Source organism: Macaca nemestrina, chromosome 14, assembly GCF_043159975.1.
Source record: "Macaca nemestrina isolate mMacNem1 chromosome 14, mMacNem.hap1, whole genome shotgun sequence".
Classification (NCBI taxonomy): domain Eukaryota; kingdom Metazoa; phylum Chordata; class Mammalia; order Primates; family Cercopithecidae; genus Macaca; species Macaca nemestrina.
Genome location: NC_092138.1, coordinates 13099491 through 13117131, shown reverse-complemented (window position 1 = coordinate 13117131; position 17641 = coordinate 13099491). Strand labels below are relative to the sequence as shown.

Sequence of the window (17641 nt, the reverse complement as noted above, 5' to 3'; positions counted from 1 at the left end):
AACACATTGGTGCTTCGAAGTTACTGGTGATATTCTATTTCTTAAATGGGATGGTGGGTTCATAGGTATCCATTTTATTATTATTATTTACTGCAGTTGAATTTAAACTGCAGAGATATGGTTTATATTTTCTTATAATGCAGTTCACAATCAACTAAATTTGAAAAATGTTATCAAATTACACCTCAGTACTATATCTCTACTTTGAGTTGCACGAGGCATCAGGAGATATTTAGGGCTTGCTCTTAACCTTGGGAGCTTACAGATGTGATATAATTGGGGGATACATCAGAATACAATCAAGCCATGATAGAATGTCAGTTCAGAGAAAGAGGTCTTTGGTGGTCAAAGTGGTCCTGGAAAGCTCTATGAGAGAATAAGAATTTGAACGGGGCCTTGAAGGATGAACTAAGCAGAGAGGAAGCCTGGCAATTGTTTTTATGTTTTTCTCTATTTCTCTTATAAATCAAATCTCTGCTCATGCAATTTACAATTGAAAAGAGACTTTGTAAAGTAGAAGAAAAGACATGAACTCTGGAATCAGACAGATTTGGGTCCAAATCCCAATTCCATTCCCAGACTGTGAATCTTGGAAATTCCTGCAGACTGTTTTCCCACTTGTAAAATGCGGAGAGGATTCTGTCACGGGATTGTGAGAATGACATGAGAGAATATAGTTGACCACACATTCCAAGCTCTAGAGGGCATCACAGTCTCTTTTTAATGCACCACCATTCAGCAACAAGGAGTTCAGAAAACAATACCAACCAAGACCCGGTGGAACTCCCATGCTAAGGGACTCAGCATTTAATGTGCTGAGTGAGGAGGCACAGCTCACATGTACTTCTGTCCTCTGCAGGGTGCCCTTGTGGGCCTCTCCTCCATGACCCCTGTCCTTTGGTGTGCTCCTTCTCTGGTTTCCACCTTGCAGCCAATGAGTTTCTGAGGGCCCTTAACTGCCTCCTGCCTTGTGCACCAAGAGCGTGTATGGATGAATGACTTGAGCCATCGCTGCTCCAGACTGTAGGGAGGAACATTCTCTTGTCCTGGGATTCATCTGTTTTTGTCTCTTCTTGGCCTTGGAGAGCCAAGACTGAGCCATGATTTTAAAACAAGGCTAAGGATGCTAGTCTTTAGTGCAGACGTCTAGATGTTTCTGATCCAAACGAAGGAAGTCAGTTAGGCCCAGCCGTGTTTTAGCCCACTCCGCCAGAAGGCTAAAACTGAGGTGAGGCCAAAACCTTAATTAACAATGCACAGATCTTGCATTTTCCTTTTGTTTCCTCTGACTCTATCTCCCTTAGGAATCTGAGATGGCTTAACCAGGAATTCAGGATTGCTAGCTATCTCTCTGCTTTGCCCCACTGGACACACTACTAACAAATATATGCAAAGCATCTGGCTTATAAGAAGCCTGCCATTAATGTGAATTTCTCATTCTCCCCTTTTTTAGTCTATAAAGGTTATCAAGGATATCTTGCAGTCAGCAACTAGGTATCTACTTTAGTTTTATCAGAAACAATAATTGAGTTCTGGAGAATAAGGTGATAAAACCTCCTCCCAGCCATTTGGGGTGGACTGTGAAGATGGACACCCAGCCTTTTTGGTTCACTGTGCAGAGGAGAGACTCTTGGGCCTGGAAGCTCAGGTACAGGCCACCAACTCCTCACCTGCTGCCTTCACCTCCGTGTGCTTCAATTCCAATTTCCATTCTGTCTTTGTTTTGCAGTTGTTCAGCACATCAAGCGACATAACATTGTTCTGAAAAGGGAGCTAGGCGAAGGAGCCTTTGGAAAAGTGTTCCTAGCTGAATGCTATAACCTCTGTCCTGAGCAGGACAAGATCTTGGTGGCAGTGAAGGTAAGAGAACATTCCAGAATGTCTCATTAACCATGATCACACTTATGTGTGGAAATTTAACTCCATTTTATTATATTTTGGTGGCCAATGCAGGAGCAAATCGTTCCTGCTATGGTGGATGTGTCCAAATTCCTTTAAACTAAATGGACAGTCGAAAGGACATTTGGGGCACATCCAACTGTCAGAGGTTCTTCTCAGGGCCCACTGACAAATCTGCAGGCTGTGAGGAGCTCTGAGTACTCTTCCAAGTCCATACTAACTGAATTTTGGATGGAAGTCAGTGGGGCCAAAGATAATTTGACCAGCTGAGTCCTGAAGACTCACACGTGTCTCCTCAAATTGTTCGGTGCTTGTGCCAAGCTCAGCTGAAGCTTGTGTCAGGTTTACGGTTCTGGAAGGAAGGATTGTGGACTTCACTTCCCCTGTCAGCCTCTGTGCCACTCAATTCTCTACCTTGACCCTCCCAGATGCGTACAAATCTCCAGGGTTTTATATAGCACAGGCATGATTTCATCCAGGGCTGGATGGCATCTCCTGTGAAATTCACCACCCACGGAGACTTGGTGGTTTTACTAAAACAAGGAAGACCAAAAGTCGTCCATCACAGTCATGTCCTCCCAAACTCAAAAAGGAGTCTTGGTCTCAAATAAGATAAGCATTGTGATTGAAAGGCATACAATTTCCACTGAGCTCTCTAAAACACAAGAATTAACAAAAATAGCACAAAAGGCTTCAGGTATTTTGCGTATTTTTTTTCAAAATTTTTTTTAACTAACCAAAATAATGAGTTTTTTATATATATATATATATAAAACACTTAAAAGAGGCATATATTTATAAAATGAATTATGTTCTAAATGAATATGGACATGGCTAATGTAATAAAATATAAGTTCTTGACTTAATATAAGATGATTGAATTTTTTGCTGTGTTTTATTTCTGCCAAACAGGAAGCATTTTTACAAATGGCATTTATTTATTAGTTATAACCAGGACAACTTTTCATTTTAGAAAATCAGGAGTCTATTCCATTACTGTTATACTTAACATTAAAATGTTTCAGTACATACATAATGGGCAACTGAGAAATAAAATTATTCTTGGAGTCATCCAGCAGACTAAATGGTTTCTATTAAAGTTTATCCAAATAGAAAAACTGTACATTTGCTTTCTTTGTCATCAAAAACAACTAACCAAGGTGGCACGATACTCCTAAACTCTCAGAGAAGACTCCTAAACTCTGCACTTTGGGGTGAATAAAGAACAGACCTTCCTAGGAATGATAAATGTAAACATTTTTCAAATAAACATCATCTTCCCAAGATGGGCAAATGGAGCGGGAGAGAGAGAGAGGAGAGAGGAGAGGAAGGAGATCCTAGAGAGATGTGAGGTTGAATGGAGTAGAAAGTGGCAAAGTGAGAATCTTGCAGTCATTCTGGAGATGTTTAATTCTTGCTTTTGCTATTACTTCCTCTTTTCTTTTACTTACTCAAAAAGTTTTGTTTGTCATTGTTTAGCACAAAATGTTCAGAACATTTGGCAGTGTTAAATCTGCAGTCTCTGTTTTCTTCTTACTGTATCTTTTTTTCCCCCTTTTGGTTGAATGAGACCAAAAGGTAGCTCTATTTTTGTAAATTCATAGTTGGATCACATGTTAGAGTTGGAAGCATCTTTGGGAACATCTAATCCTAGGCTAGCCATGTATTATAGACAAGAAACTTAAGACCCTGGTTTCATGTTCTGGGCCCACATTTTGTACTGCCACCCAGGAAGCCAAGTCAGACCTTCAGACTCTGCATTCACTTCCTGGTGTCACAAGATGGACTCTTTGAATGTAAAGAAATCCTGGGAGACTAGGGAATCCTAAATGAGAGTGTAGAAATAGCTGAGAAACCTCAGGAAGATATAGAGGCAACAGATTTCTCAGTGGATATGGCCTTTCATCTTACCACTTCTTGCCCTGTGCCTACTTCTCTGTACTTCTTGCAATACCTTTAACGAGAGTGTGTTGTGTAGCTGAATCCAAGGCACCCTCAGCTTATGTGTTACATTTCCTTCAAAACATATGCTCAAACAGGACTTCAGGGCTTGGACAACTAACAGTGAGGGGTCAGCTGGTGACAGTGATGTTTAGCCTGGTACCTGGGTTGGCGTTAAAAGATATCTTATGCCATTTCACTTTCCTGCCCACGGCATGCTTCTGTTTGGGCATATGTCCCATTACCACTGTCAGTGAGGCCCCTCTCTGGTTTGTATCCCAGTCACATTCCTAGTTCCACCTCTGAACCAGACCTAGGGCCTAGGCTTCACATACATCCTGGCTTTGCCAAGTATTTGCAAAGTAATGGCCTATGATGAGTGTTTCTTTAATCAACACTGCTTTTAAAAAAGGAAAAATGGGATTTGATTCTTTGTTAAATCCCAACTCTTCTCTTTGCTAGTTTCATTCTTGTTGAAATTCAAATGAAACTATCATCTATCATCTCAGATAAGGAAGACAAAGTGCCTGCAGACTAAAAATTCATTCTAACTTCATGGTCACAAACCTAAGAAGTTTCATGTCAGTGACCTTACATGTGAATTTTTTTTTTTTTTTTTTGAAATGGGAGGTTTTGCTTATGTTTGCTAGAGTAATTTCGAGCTTCAGAGAGGATGTTTATTTCAACTCTCTGGGATTCAGAGGCTGCAGACACGTAAGGGACTGGCTGGACCTTCCACAAGCTCCAGGGTGAATTGGATCAGAATAACCCATGGACTTTTCACAGAGCTGTCACTCGCCAGCCTGACCTGCTCATTTTTAGGGCTTTAGGCCTATTGAAAGTGTATTCAAAGACTATCCAAAGGAGTCTGGGAAGAAAATGTCTATGGTTCAGCCCTGACCACAATGAAGGGATTTTTTAAAGGAAAGAAACCAACTGAATGCAGCTGCCGGGGACTGCACAGCTTCTCACCTCTGTGGAGTGACTGCCGGGCTTGCTCCTCTTCCATTGGAGACACCCAGGGATGTTTGACAGCCTTTCTGCTGTTGCTTAGCAACCCCTGCAGCATTGATTATGCATGCTAAGAAATAGCAGCTATTGTCCTTTTTCCTTCTCTAGAAGGAGCTGACTCTGGTGTGAAATCTAAGGCTTTCTATTCAGATTGACAGATGTCAGATTCCCATAAATTCTGGTGTTCATGATTTAAGAGCTTGAGGGATCCATAGGAAGAGATTTAGGGTAGAAGTGATCCTAAGGCATGTGCATGACACTGGAGGGCACACAGAGCTGAGCATCCTCTCCCATCAGAGTATCTGCTTGTTTGGATCCAGCCGGATTGTCCCTTTCCTGATATTTTTGGATGATCTTTATTTTTTTAGTGAAATGGATCTATCAACCATTTTTTCCCCTTTGCACTGAGTTACAATAAAAGAACCCATAGAGAGGAGGAGAAGCAGAGAAACCAGTCTTTGATCAAACTGAGTTACTTTACCTTTAAGTAAGTCAATTGCCAAGGAAACGCTTCATCGCAGTTTCCCTGCATTAACTGTGGATGCATTAGCTATTTTTGGCTCCATCCAACCTGTATTTCCAAAGCTGCAAGTCCTATAACATTTCCTTGTACTATGAATCCACACTGATTTTTGCTTTTTAAATATATCCACAAGTGTGCGTTGTGGGATTCATGGTCTCTCCTCCCCTCCCCACTAACTCAGGTGTATTTCTAGAAACATAAAATGCTGAATAGAAGAGAGACCTTAGAAGTCACATATATAACCCAAGCCTCATGTTTTATGGATGAGAAAACTGAGACTCAAGGAAGTCGAGTGACTTCCCCAAGGTGTAAGTTAAAGTGAGTCAGAGGTGTTGCACAGGAAGAAGACTTGGCAAGATAAAAAATGGTAAAATTTGACTTCAGCAAGCACTTTCATTGGAATCTGACTTAGGATTTTTGCTTTTCATGTTCCTGAATTCTTTCTTGTCAGCAGAGAAAATGATGATGTTTTTCTCCACCAAGAGTTTGGAAAAGTTTTCTGATAAACCCTCTAGCACATAATGAGGCAGGCCCCATGTGGAATCCAACATGTTTCTTCCATTTCCGTGTTGGGATGGCCCCTACTCAGCCTCTTGGTCCAGGTAGCTCCCACCCACCCGTCACCTCTCAATTCAAGTTGTCCCTCTCGGAGAGGATGTCCCTTGCTTGCACCTCCATCTAGGTCACATCTCCATGATATATGCTATTAAAACATCTGTACTTGTCCTTTATAGCATTTATTAATATTTTAAAATTATATATGTATTTCTGGGCTTATTTAATGAATGGCATTGAATGTCTGTCTCCTTTAGTAGAGTGGCATATTCCCCAGGATGATAATAGTGCCTTTTAGCACATTGCCTCATATATAGTAGTATGCAGTAAATGCTTGTTGAATGAATGAAGGGATAGATGGGTGGGTGCATGGAAGAACAAAAAGATCATGAAAATAATAGCCTTTAGATAATTGGAGAGTTGGGCCAGGTGTGATGGCTTACACCTCTCATCCCAGCACTTTGGGAGGCCAAGTCGGACAAATTGCTTGAGCTCAGGAGTTCAAGACCAGCCTGGGCAACATGATGAAACCCCATCTCTACAAAAAATACAAAAAAATTAGCTGAGTGTGGTGGCACACACCTATGGTCCCAGCTACTTGGGAGACTGAAGTGGGAGGATTGCTTGAGACTGGGAGGCAGAGGTTGTAGTGAGCCGAGGCTGCACCACTGCATTCCACCCTGGGTGACAGAGTGAGACCCCAACTCAAAAAAAAAAAAAAAGAGTTGACAGTTGGCATTTCTAGGTAGGGAAATAATTTGATGATCTATTGATAGTCACAGACTTTTATAGCTGAAAGAAACTGTAAAGATGACATATATATAGAATAATGTAATCTAACAAGAAATTATTTTAGAAGTGATTGAATCACTGTATAGATATAGAGAACTAATATTGATATTCTTTAGCTTAACTCCACCATTTTGCCAATGAAGAAACATGAATCCAAAGAAGACAAATGACCCATCTAAGGTCACATAGCTTAAAAGAGATCATTTAATGTCAATGTCAGACCTGGGACTTAAACACAGTCCAGAGCTCACTGGGCACCTCGGTTTCATTTATTGAATTTTACATGTGCCCTGGTGAACCAAATTCAGGAAATCCAACACAATGACACTTATCAAATAATATAAAGGAGTGTGTTAGTTCTGTTGTTTGTATGGAAGGATGCAAGACATGTTCATATTTTCCCAAGTAGAAATTTAATTCAAGGGAATAAGTGGAAATAAGATATACTGGATTCTTGAGGGAGTGTTTAGGCCTCAGGGTAATACAAGCAAAATATTATAATCAGCTTTTAAAAAAAGAACAATATTATGTTCATTGGAAACCCAAATCAAGCTGGCTTAAGCAGAAAAAGGAATTTATTGGCTTCTAGAAATCCATGCTACTAGAAAACCTACCTACGGGTATCCCAGCTTTCAGGCACCACTAGATCTAGGGAATGAACAATCCTCTTTCTCATCTTCTCCATCCCTTGGCTCTGCTTCCCTTGGTATTGGCTTAAGTCTCAGGCAGTTTATTTCCACATTTGCTAAAGACTTGACAGTGATGACTCAGGGCTTAGATCCTGCCCTGCCAGCAACTCAAAAGAAAGAAGCTCCTCCTTCCAAACAGCTATGCAAAATCCAAGGGATGACTCCTATTGGCTTATCTTGGGCTGTGTCACCAGACCCTCTGGCCAGAGGAATGGAATATGCTGATTATCCAGGTCTGGGTCACATACCCACCCTTGGAAATGAAAGTTGGGGTCCATTCTACCCAATCCATATGGACTGAACATGGGGAAGTATTGGTTCCCTGGAGGAATATTAGAGATGCTATAACCAAAAGAAGGGAGAAAGAGATCTGACAGAAGAAAGTGAAAGATGACCAACTCAAATGGGAATTGCAGGAGAGCATGACCTCCCTGTGATGGGAAGAGCTGGTATCTGAAAGCTCACTCAAGATCTGAGGCAGCTCTGGTGACTGTCCCTTCTTCATCGTCTCAGCAGGAGACATTAGGGAATCTCCTTGGGGCTCCCCTGCTTAGTGCAGCTGCCTCTTGCCTTTGCTGCTCCCTAATATTTGCCTGCTGCTTTCATACCAGCTACTGCCCACACTGCCTCCATGACTCACTTGCTGATTCCCCAAGAAGGAAAATACTACGGTCCAGTTCTTCCAATTAGTCATCTGCAATGCCACTTAGTCTTCATGCCAAGACACCTACCTGCCATCCGATCATTTGAGGTGGTCACGTGGTACAGAAGAGGCCACCTGTGGGAATGGAAGCAACCAGAGCCATTTTTCTCAGAATCTGTACAAGAGCAGTATAAGGGCTCACAAGAAAAGCACATATTCTCCAATTCTGGAACAGTTAAAAAAAAAAAACCCAGATGAGAAAAAGCATCAAGAGTTAATTGACTCAAGTGCTCTAGCCAGGCAAGGTTATTTCTAAGACAGATGGCTCTTTTCGTTCTTTCTTTTTATTTTTTATGACAGTCACCATATCACTTTTCACATCTTCATTAATTGTGAAGTCCTTCTCCCATTCATCCCTCTTCCTATGCCTCCTTCCCATGTTTCCACTTACATTGGCATGTGAAATACTTGTCCCCATAAAATGGAAATTGATGATGAAAAGATGAGTTATTTAAGAAGACATTTTTTAGTGTTACTCTGAAAAAATAGTTTGTGTCAACATGACATAATGTTACAGAAGGCACTGACAATTCTACACTTATAAGGATCTAGGAACAGGAACTGTAAAACTTTTAATAATGTAATAGTGTCTGTGATTGTCTTTATTATCCAGATGCTGCTTAATAGACTAGATTTCTATTGTTCTTTGGGTACGTATATTCTTTCCTGGTGTGCACACTCAAGACTGTGTGTGCGCGTGCATACGCAGGCATGCAGGAGTGCACTGTAAGATAGAGAGTTAGGCATTTTAATTAGATAGGCCCCAATTATTAAGTTCCTATATCAATATACCTTTCCCAGTAATTTCAACTTTAGACCTTGGGTCAGGGATCTGGTTTTTGTCTTGTTAATCACTTTGGTGACCCTCGTTTCTGGCTTGTCTTCTATTTATCCACATATTTTCAGAAAAGCTAAAACAAAACAGTGCATTTCACTCTAATGAGGACTCATCTGGCATCAAACATAGCTGGAGGATTCGTTTCACACTTTTGTATCTCTGGAGTGTATGGATTGAAATAGTTGTGCTGCTTTTTCATTTACTTTAACATGATGAACGAATTTCCAATCAAACCATGGTCTACCAGCTCCTTTATGTCTAGCAAAATTTTATTGGAAAATTTTATGCTGGTGCATTTAAAGCCTGTAAATATATTGCATTTGTTCACACTGGAGGTCAACTTCTGATTCACTCTCTTTTGATTCAATATTTCTCTAATTGACAGTTGTTATGAATTAGTTTCCCATACAAAGACATAACATTCCTAATATGCAACTTGATATAATATGCAAGTATAAACTGTCTATTTTAACCACCATATTATTGCAAATAGTTTAAAGTATGTGAATCAAAACTTAACCTCCTGTTTCCCTTTGGCTAGTTGCCTTGTTAGATCTGAACTGGAAGAGCCAGTATGACTGAGAAAATAAAGATAGCAGTGAACACCCTGACCATAAATCCTGTATTTGAGGTTATCACTTGGTACATAATTAAAGTCCTGTCAAAGGAGTTATATATAACTAACTGAGTTGATATGCACAGAGTATTGTTTTCTAGCACATAGCAAGCACTGAGTGTTTGTGATCATTATTGTCTTCATACAATCATTTAATAAGTTTTTACAGTTGTAGGGATGTTGGGAAGCTACCTATTGCACTCTCTCTAGTTTCTGAGATTTTATTTCTACCGAGTTCTTTCTATCCATGAATTCATTAAAACACACTCCTCCGAAGCTGAATTTTCTAAGAATTTGATAGACACTTCCTCTACCTATTTTTAGAAAAGATCCTATCGTTAGAAGTTCATGCAGCATGCAGCATTGTGATCAAGGCTTGCTCTAAATGCGTGGTTAATCATTGCCTGTAACAAACTTATAAGTGTGTCTGCCTTAATTCTATCTCAATTTTGTAGTTTAGAAATGTTTTCCAACATTCCCAAGAAAGAGGTTGGCTCACTAATAGCCTATGGAGGTGGCTTTTATAGAACAATGAAGTCCAACAGAAGCATAATGTGAGCCACTACTGCAAGTCACATTGGTAATTTTGAACTTCCTAGTATGCATATTTGAAATGTAAAAAGAAACATATGAAACTTATTTTATCAATATAGTTTATTTAACTCAACATATCTATATTATCATTTCAATGTATTATTAATATATTAATGAGATAGTTTACATTATCTTATTTGTAGCAAGGTCTCAAAATCTGTTAGATGTTTTTTACCTAAAATACATCTCAATTTGGACTTGCCAAATTTCAAATTATCACTAGCCACCTGTGACTGTTGGCTACCATATTGGACAGTGCACATCCAGAAGCCATCAGGAGACTAAAGAGTCTCCATTTTCAGCAGATCTTGCCACAGCGATCCTAACCCGGAGGAACTCAGGCATATTAACCAAACATTCTCATGCATCTTGGTTGACTGGTTTGGGAGTTTTTTTAAATTTCCCTCTGTGTTTTAAACACTATGGTGGGAATTGGTCATAGTGAGGTCTTACCATAATATTCTCTTCTATATTTTATCTTTCACCTTAACAAAGACACTGTTTCTATGATCTCTAAAATATATGAGACACAGAATATAAGATCCGTATTTTTAGAAAGGACACAACCTCTATTTTACCTCATCTCTCCTAAACCACCTATACTTTGAAATGGGTGATCATTTGTCATGTCCTACAATATTCTATCACACCAATGATTTCAAATAAGCCCTCTTGCCTCTCTTACTAGCTTTCCATTAACCTTCATATTTTGCTGAAGCATTTCGTATGAATTTTGATTTTTCTTTTGTTTTTGCTCTCCTATTTCACCATCACTAGTTTTTCAGTTCTGTGCTGAAATTTATTTCATACTACTGCATTATTCCAACTCTGAATCAATATGTACTCGAGGCAGTATCTTGCTATAGCTCTGGAGGAGCCCTCTCCCTTAAGAGTATCTTCAGAAAAGATGGCAGCTTCGGGGTGTCAGGAAATTCACCAGGAATAAGAAGAAATGAAACTACAAAGCAGACACTAGGAGTAAGAAAATAGCAATGCTCAGTGATCGGGCAAATATGCTTGTCAAAATGAACCTGAAGAAGAGAGATTGTCAGTGAGGGAAGCTGCCACCCCATATTCATGGCCTCAGTGCATTGCCAAGGGACTCAGGGAACCAGCCAAGCCTTGCATAATTGAGTAAAATGACAATCAGCCATAGTACTAAAACAGAGATGATTTTTATAAATAGGGTTGATAGCAGGATTTTCCAGCTTCTGATTGCTATCTGGCTATGGTTCCACCCTTAGAAAAATTCTGCCCTTACAGTGCCAAATTCAGAAGATGATTTTGCCCAACTTGTTACCGCCATATTTTCTGAATCTCTTAAAATAGAATTGAATCATAATTTAGAAAAAAGACCCAACATGCGAAAATGGATGGGCATGTTGGATGAGGCCAGGCTTGTGAGATGCATTTGCCCCATGAATAGTGGAATCTCTTCTCTCAATTTCAAAAATGTTACTGAAGCACAGTTTTTGACATTGCACTGAGAATGGGCTCTTTTCCATATTTTGCTTTGGGGACATGGAAATGTTAGATGCTTCTTAACTCTTTCAGGTTGGCATTTCAAAAAAGAAAACCTTGTTCTCTCTCTCTCTCTCTCTCTCTCTCACACACACACACACACACACACACACACACACACAGGCAATCTATCTTTTTTTTTTGAGATGGAGTCTCACTCTTTCACTCAGGCTGGAGTGCAGTTGTGCACTCTCCGCTCACTACAAGCTCTGCCTCCTGGGTTCATGCCATTCACCTGCCTCAGCCACCGGAGTAGCTGGGATTACAGGCATGAGCCACCGCGCCTGGCCCAATCCAGCATTCTTGAATCAATACTACACAGCTAAAACTTGAGCAGAAAAATTATACACAAAATTTGTTCATGCTTTGTGATAATGACCTTCAAGGGTCAGTACGTTTTCCAAGTCACTGGAAAAGATAGGCATGTGGCTTAGAAATAAGCAATCTCAGTGACTCAGAGCATCCTCTATAGAGACTGGATCTCTGAAAAAACATTGCAGGCCAAGGGCTGGATCTCTGTGTGCAGTTTGATACTTTCGGGAGGTTGAACAGCCCTCTGGGAAGAAGTCGTGGCTCCAGTAGCACCGCTGCTCTCATGTCTTGGGTTGGCCCTTGAGCCTTATTCATGCGTATTTTGACCTTCTTGGATTCTTATGTGAGCAAACTGAATACAAGACTGATTGTGGTTTAAAACTGATGTCATCAAATGTCCCTCTCTACCAAGGAAAACATCCCAACTTACACTACTTTGTATCATTCTCCTCATGTCTCTGTGGAGTAGATGATGATATTGTTATCCTCACTCTGGAAGAAGAAAACCAGAATCAGAGAGCTCAAGGGCAGAGCCAGGATTTGAACCTGCCTTTTCTGATGCTAAGCTAGGACCCCTTCCGTTTGAGCACCACCATTGTGAGGATTTGTCCTTTGACTGGAAGAGGAACACAAGTTTGGGGCCTACTCTCCAGGAGAGAGTGCATTTGGGCAGCTCCCCTCAGCCTTGGAAGCAGGTTCTTTCACTTGCTTTCTTTCCCTGGTCCTTCTTTCATTTCCACTCCTCACTTCAGCCCATGTTCAACTTTTCCAGATGATCATTCACTGGTCATTCCTCCTCACATTCTTTTATCTCTACTTTGCACAAACTTCGTGTGTCAGGGGTTCTTTTTTGCCTGATACTGGATTAGGCAGCAAGGGATAAAAGGGTGGACAGGACAGACTTCGACTGTCAAAGGCAGGAGTGGAGACAGATGTGTACCCAATGCCATTATGCAAGTGCAAGTGTGAGAAAGGCACTGGTGTGTGGGTTTGCTCCATGGACCCAGGAGAAGGACCCAGCAGATAGACTTCCATCTCTTCCATCTCTTCCATCTCTTCCATCTCCTCCATCTCCTCCATCTCCTCCATCTCCTCCATCTCCTCCATACCTCATCTGCTATTTTTCTACTGTGAAGCTCAGCAACATAAGCGCATCACCTCTCCCTGTGCAAGAGGGATGCAAAAGAGTTGAGTTTGGATCTAGCTAAACACTAAACTAATTAAATCTGGGTGGCACAGGGGCCATGACAGGCCCAGTTTCTGTAGCTTCAAGGGAGCAGAGACCCAGACCCCAGGTTCCCGGCCGCTGTTCATTTTGTTATTTAATGAAGGAATGTGCGGTTTCTATGGCAACAGCCCCATCGAAGCTTTATGGCCCCTGAGCACTTGCTGACCCAAATTCACTCACTTTTCCAAACAGAGCTGGTGGTGCTTATAAAGACACTTCTCGGAAAACCACAGAGTAAAGTGAAAATAGTATTGATCCCCAGAGCGTGCCCTAATAAATGCCTCACCTACTAATCTCCATCTCAGATCTGCTCCCTGGAGAACTCCACCTGTGGCACATTCAAGGTCTCCAAGTGGCATAGGTCAGGAATGTCCCCACAGGGAGAGCAGCACCGAGGCCATGATCTAGAAAATGACCACCAGGGACCTGGTCGTGTTCTGGACACTGGATATCATCTTTCAGTTTTGCAGTCAGTACATATCTGACAGAGGACAGTGCTTTCATTCCATTCCAATACTAAATTTAAGTGAACACAGATGTTCCCATTTGCCATCTAACCTTAATGACTGACTATAGTCTCCCTGGAGATGGGATTCACTACTCACATGCCACTTCTGCCGGGAGAAGTGTGCCTTTTCCTCAATTAGAGGCCACCACTCCCTCTCTGACCTCTCTTGCTGTCAGTGTTTAGTTCTCATGGCCTTCATCATTCATTACACAGATAGAGGTTGAATGCTCGCCCTGTGCTCTGCCCAGGGCTGGCAATGCAGAAATGCATAGTTCCTGGGTCAAGGAGCTCATAGCCTGTACCAGAGATAAGCAAGTAAACATGCCATTGGAATGCACTGTGGTCTGTGATGTGCTAGAGGTAAGTACGAGGTGCGCCTAGCAGGATTATCCACTCTGGCCTGCGACAGATGTGACAGCAATGAGGGGTGGTCAGGGAACACTTCCCAGAGAGGTGGCAGCTGAACCGAGTCTTGGAGGACTACTAGATATTAACCAGGTATATTGGTTTTCTACGGCTGCTGTAACAGATGACTGCAAACTCAGCACCTGAAACACCACAAATGATTTATCTCAGTTCTGGTGGTCAGACACCTGAAATCAGTTTTGCTAATCTAAAGACAAGATGTTAGCAGGGCTGGTTCCTTCTGGAGGTTCTAGGCTAGCATGTGTCCCTGCCATTTCCAGCTTCTAGAGGCCACCCACATTTCTTGGCTCATGGCCCCTTTCGTCATCCTCAAAGCCAGAAATGTGACATCTTTTCTCCTCTCTGATCCTCTGTCCTTACAGCTCTTTGCTTTTATTTATTTATTTTGACACAGAGTCTCACTCTGTCGCCCAGGCTGGATTGCAGTGGCATGGTCTTGGCTCCCTGCAACCTCCGCCTCCTGGGTTCAAGTGATTCTTCGTCCTCAGCCTCTCGAGTAGCTGGGATTACAGGCAGCCACCATCATACCCAGCTAATTTTTGTATTTTTAGTAGAGAGACAGGGTTTCACTATGTTGGCCAGGCTGGTCTCGAACTGCTGACCTCAGGTGATCTGCCCTCCTCAGCCTCCCAAAGTACTGGGATTACAGGCTTGAGCTACCACGCCTGGCCTCTCTTTGCTCTCATAAGGACCCTTGTAATGACATTGGGCCCTCCTGAATAATCCAGGATAATCTCTCCACCTCAAGATCCTTAGTTACATCTGCAAAGCTGCTTCTGCCACATCAGGCAACATATTTACAGGCTCCCGGGATTAGGAAGTGAACAGCCTTGGCAAAGGTGGGGAGTTCAACCTCCCATGCCAGTGACCACACCCAAGATAGCATTCCAGGCAGAGGAATGCACATGTGCAAAGGGAGGGAGGCATGGACTGCTGTTATTGGGGCAACTGCAGATAGTTCTTAACGTGGATGCATGGGTTTTGAGAGGAGTGTCAAGGGATTGAGCTGGAGAGAGATGCAGGTGCTGATTCATTCAGGACAGTGGGTTTTGAGCTTGAATTGCAGTTATTTATATACATGTCATATCTCCCTGTTTGCCCATAAGCGCCTGAGGCCAGGATCTGGGTCATTGCCTTCTTGATGCCATCACAGCTCTGGCTCAGTGATGGGCACATGCCAAGAGCTCAGCACATTATATGCATCACTAAATGCCAGCTTTGCCATGTTATGATACTGTGGTGGCAGAGTGATCTGAGCAGAGAACTAAAGGCACCAAAACCTGGCTGTCATGCCCCTGGGCATCTTCACCTTGGCAGCGTGACCACTCTTCTTGTGGCTTGCTGGGCAGAGATGTTTTGTGAGCCGGCAGTGTTTGTAAGCACAGGCTAGAGAAGGCTCTGTGCAGTGCTACATAAAGACAGGCAAAGTGATCGTTGCTGAAGCTGGAGATGGGTCCACAAAGGTTCACTGTACTCTTCTTGCTACAGAATCATAACATAAAGTTTTTAAATCTTATCTGAGCAGAGGTAAGCTGCACATCGCATCACAGAAAGCACAACAGGCACCAACAAGGGGAGAGAAGCCCATGGGAATTATTGGGTGCAGGCCAGGATTAGGAAGGATGTGGACCCTAAAAAGACCTCCTGTCTGTAACCTAATGAGAGAACCTCTGTGAAAGTGTGTCGTAAGCTGGAAAGCTTTGTGTATGCCTGAGGAGTTACTCCTCAGTTATTAGCACAAACATTATTTCCATAGGAACTAGGCTGTTTTCTCATCTTTTGCCTAACAAATGAGATGGATGTCTTTCCTATCTCAGTAGCATAGGGCCTACTGAAGTAATCCCTCTCTTTTGATGCCCACCCCCAGACCCTGAAGGATGCCAGTGACAATGCACGCAAGGACTTCCACCGCGAGGCCGAGCTCCTGACCAACCTCCAGCATGAGCACATCGTCAAGTTCTATGGCGTCTGCGTGGAGGGCGACCCCCTCATCATGGTCTTCGAGTACATGAAGCACGGGGACCTCAACAAGTTCCTCAGGTACAGTGAGGCAGGGAGGTGGGCTCCAGGAGCGAGCAGGACTTCAGGGTTCAGGAGTGGGGCAGGTTCGTGGGAGGCAACAAGGGACCCCTGGACCTTTCTCGAAGCATCTTATTTGATAATGACACCAGCGTGTGCCAGAGAAAGGAGGAGAGAAAAAAGAAAGTGACAGTCTTGTTCTTTTTCTTTAATCAACGAGTTCTATGTAATGTGAGATGCAAATGATCCAACTCAATTCAGTCTGCATTCACTGAACATTTGCTACATTGAGTGGTATGTGACATGGGCATTTGGGATGGGTCTTAGATGTTCTGTAGGAGTTTGCCATGTGGTGTGATTAAAGGCAAAGGAAACGGGAAGAGCTAAGGTGCCCAGGTGTCACAATGGAAAGTGCAGTCCAGTGAGAGTGAAGTTTTCAAGTTCCCAGGCTGTGGAATGAACAGTAAGGAAGGGAAGCAGAAAAACAGCTGGAGGAGTCAAGGCTGAAAGGGTGGGGTGTGTGCTTGGACTTTATTCTAAGGACAAAAAGAATAACTGGGAGGCCAGTAGTTCAGAGGATCTACAGTGGAAAGATCAAAATCCAAAGAAGAAAAGCTTCAGAAAGAAGGAGGTAAAAACATTGATTGAAGACTCCAGATTATGGAGTCTTCCAGATTATGCAGAGACCCTGAGGTCATGAGAAGATGGACAGCTTCAACTGAGAAGTTTTATGGGATGTGGGGTCTTCGGAAAAAGGCAAGGCAAGAAAGAGAAAATGTTGACTATAAAGGGAGTCACTGGGCTACTGATTAGGGTGTCATTTGAATTTCTAGCATTGGCCTGATTGGGTGGGATTTATTTATTTATTTATTTATTTATTTATTTATTTATTTGAGACAGAGTCTCACTCTGTCACCCGGGCTGGAGTGCAGTTGTGTGATCTCAGCTCACTGCAACCTCCACCTCCCAGGTTCAAGCGATTCTCCCACCTCAACCTCCCAAGTAACTGGGATTACAGGCGTGTGCCACCATGCCTGGTAATTTTCATATTTTTGTAAAGACAGAGTTTTGCCATGTTGGCCAGACGGGTCTCGAACTCCTGATCTCAAGTGATCTGCCTCCCTTGGCCTCCCAAAGTGCTGGGAATACAGGCGTGAGCCACCACACCTGGCCCTGATTGGGTTTTAGTTCAGCTGTGCCTTCTCAAGAAATTCCCTCCCTCGGGTGGTGGGTATAGGAAACTGGGAGGAACCACAAGGTAGAGCAGGTGAGAAATGGCTGCAAGTGACTGTGATCTGTGAAGAAAGGTCAACTTGCTTTGAAACAGTGAAGCTAACTCACACAATATAAGGGGTGACTTTTGAGGAGACCGTGCTGCGTGATGATACCAGTAGGGATTTTTGGCCTCCAGACACTGAAGTTGAGTCTCAGTCCAGGTATTATTAGCTGAGTGACCTCAGGCAAGT

General features: G+C 42.5%; 1 protein-coding gene across 7 annotated transcripts in view; it reads left to right on the top strand.

Annotated features, from left to right (window-relative positions):
- Positions 1 to 17641, top strand: part of LOC105498757 (neurotrophic receptor tyrosine kinase 2) — a 376720-nt gene that overhangs the window by 271540 nt on the left and 87539 nt on the right. For all 7 annotated transcript variants that reach the window (XM_011771075.3, XM_011771074.3, XM_011771073.3 and 4 more), the window contains 2 exons: positions 1730 to 1860; positions 16024 to 16196. In XM_011771075.3, the coding sequence (XP_011769377.1) occupies positions 1730 to 1860; positions 16024 to 16196 (304 nt within the window). The remainder of the gene's footprint in view (positions 1 to 1729; positions 1861 to 16023; positions 16197 to 17641) is intronic.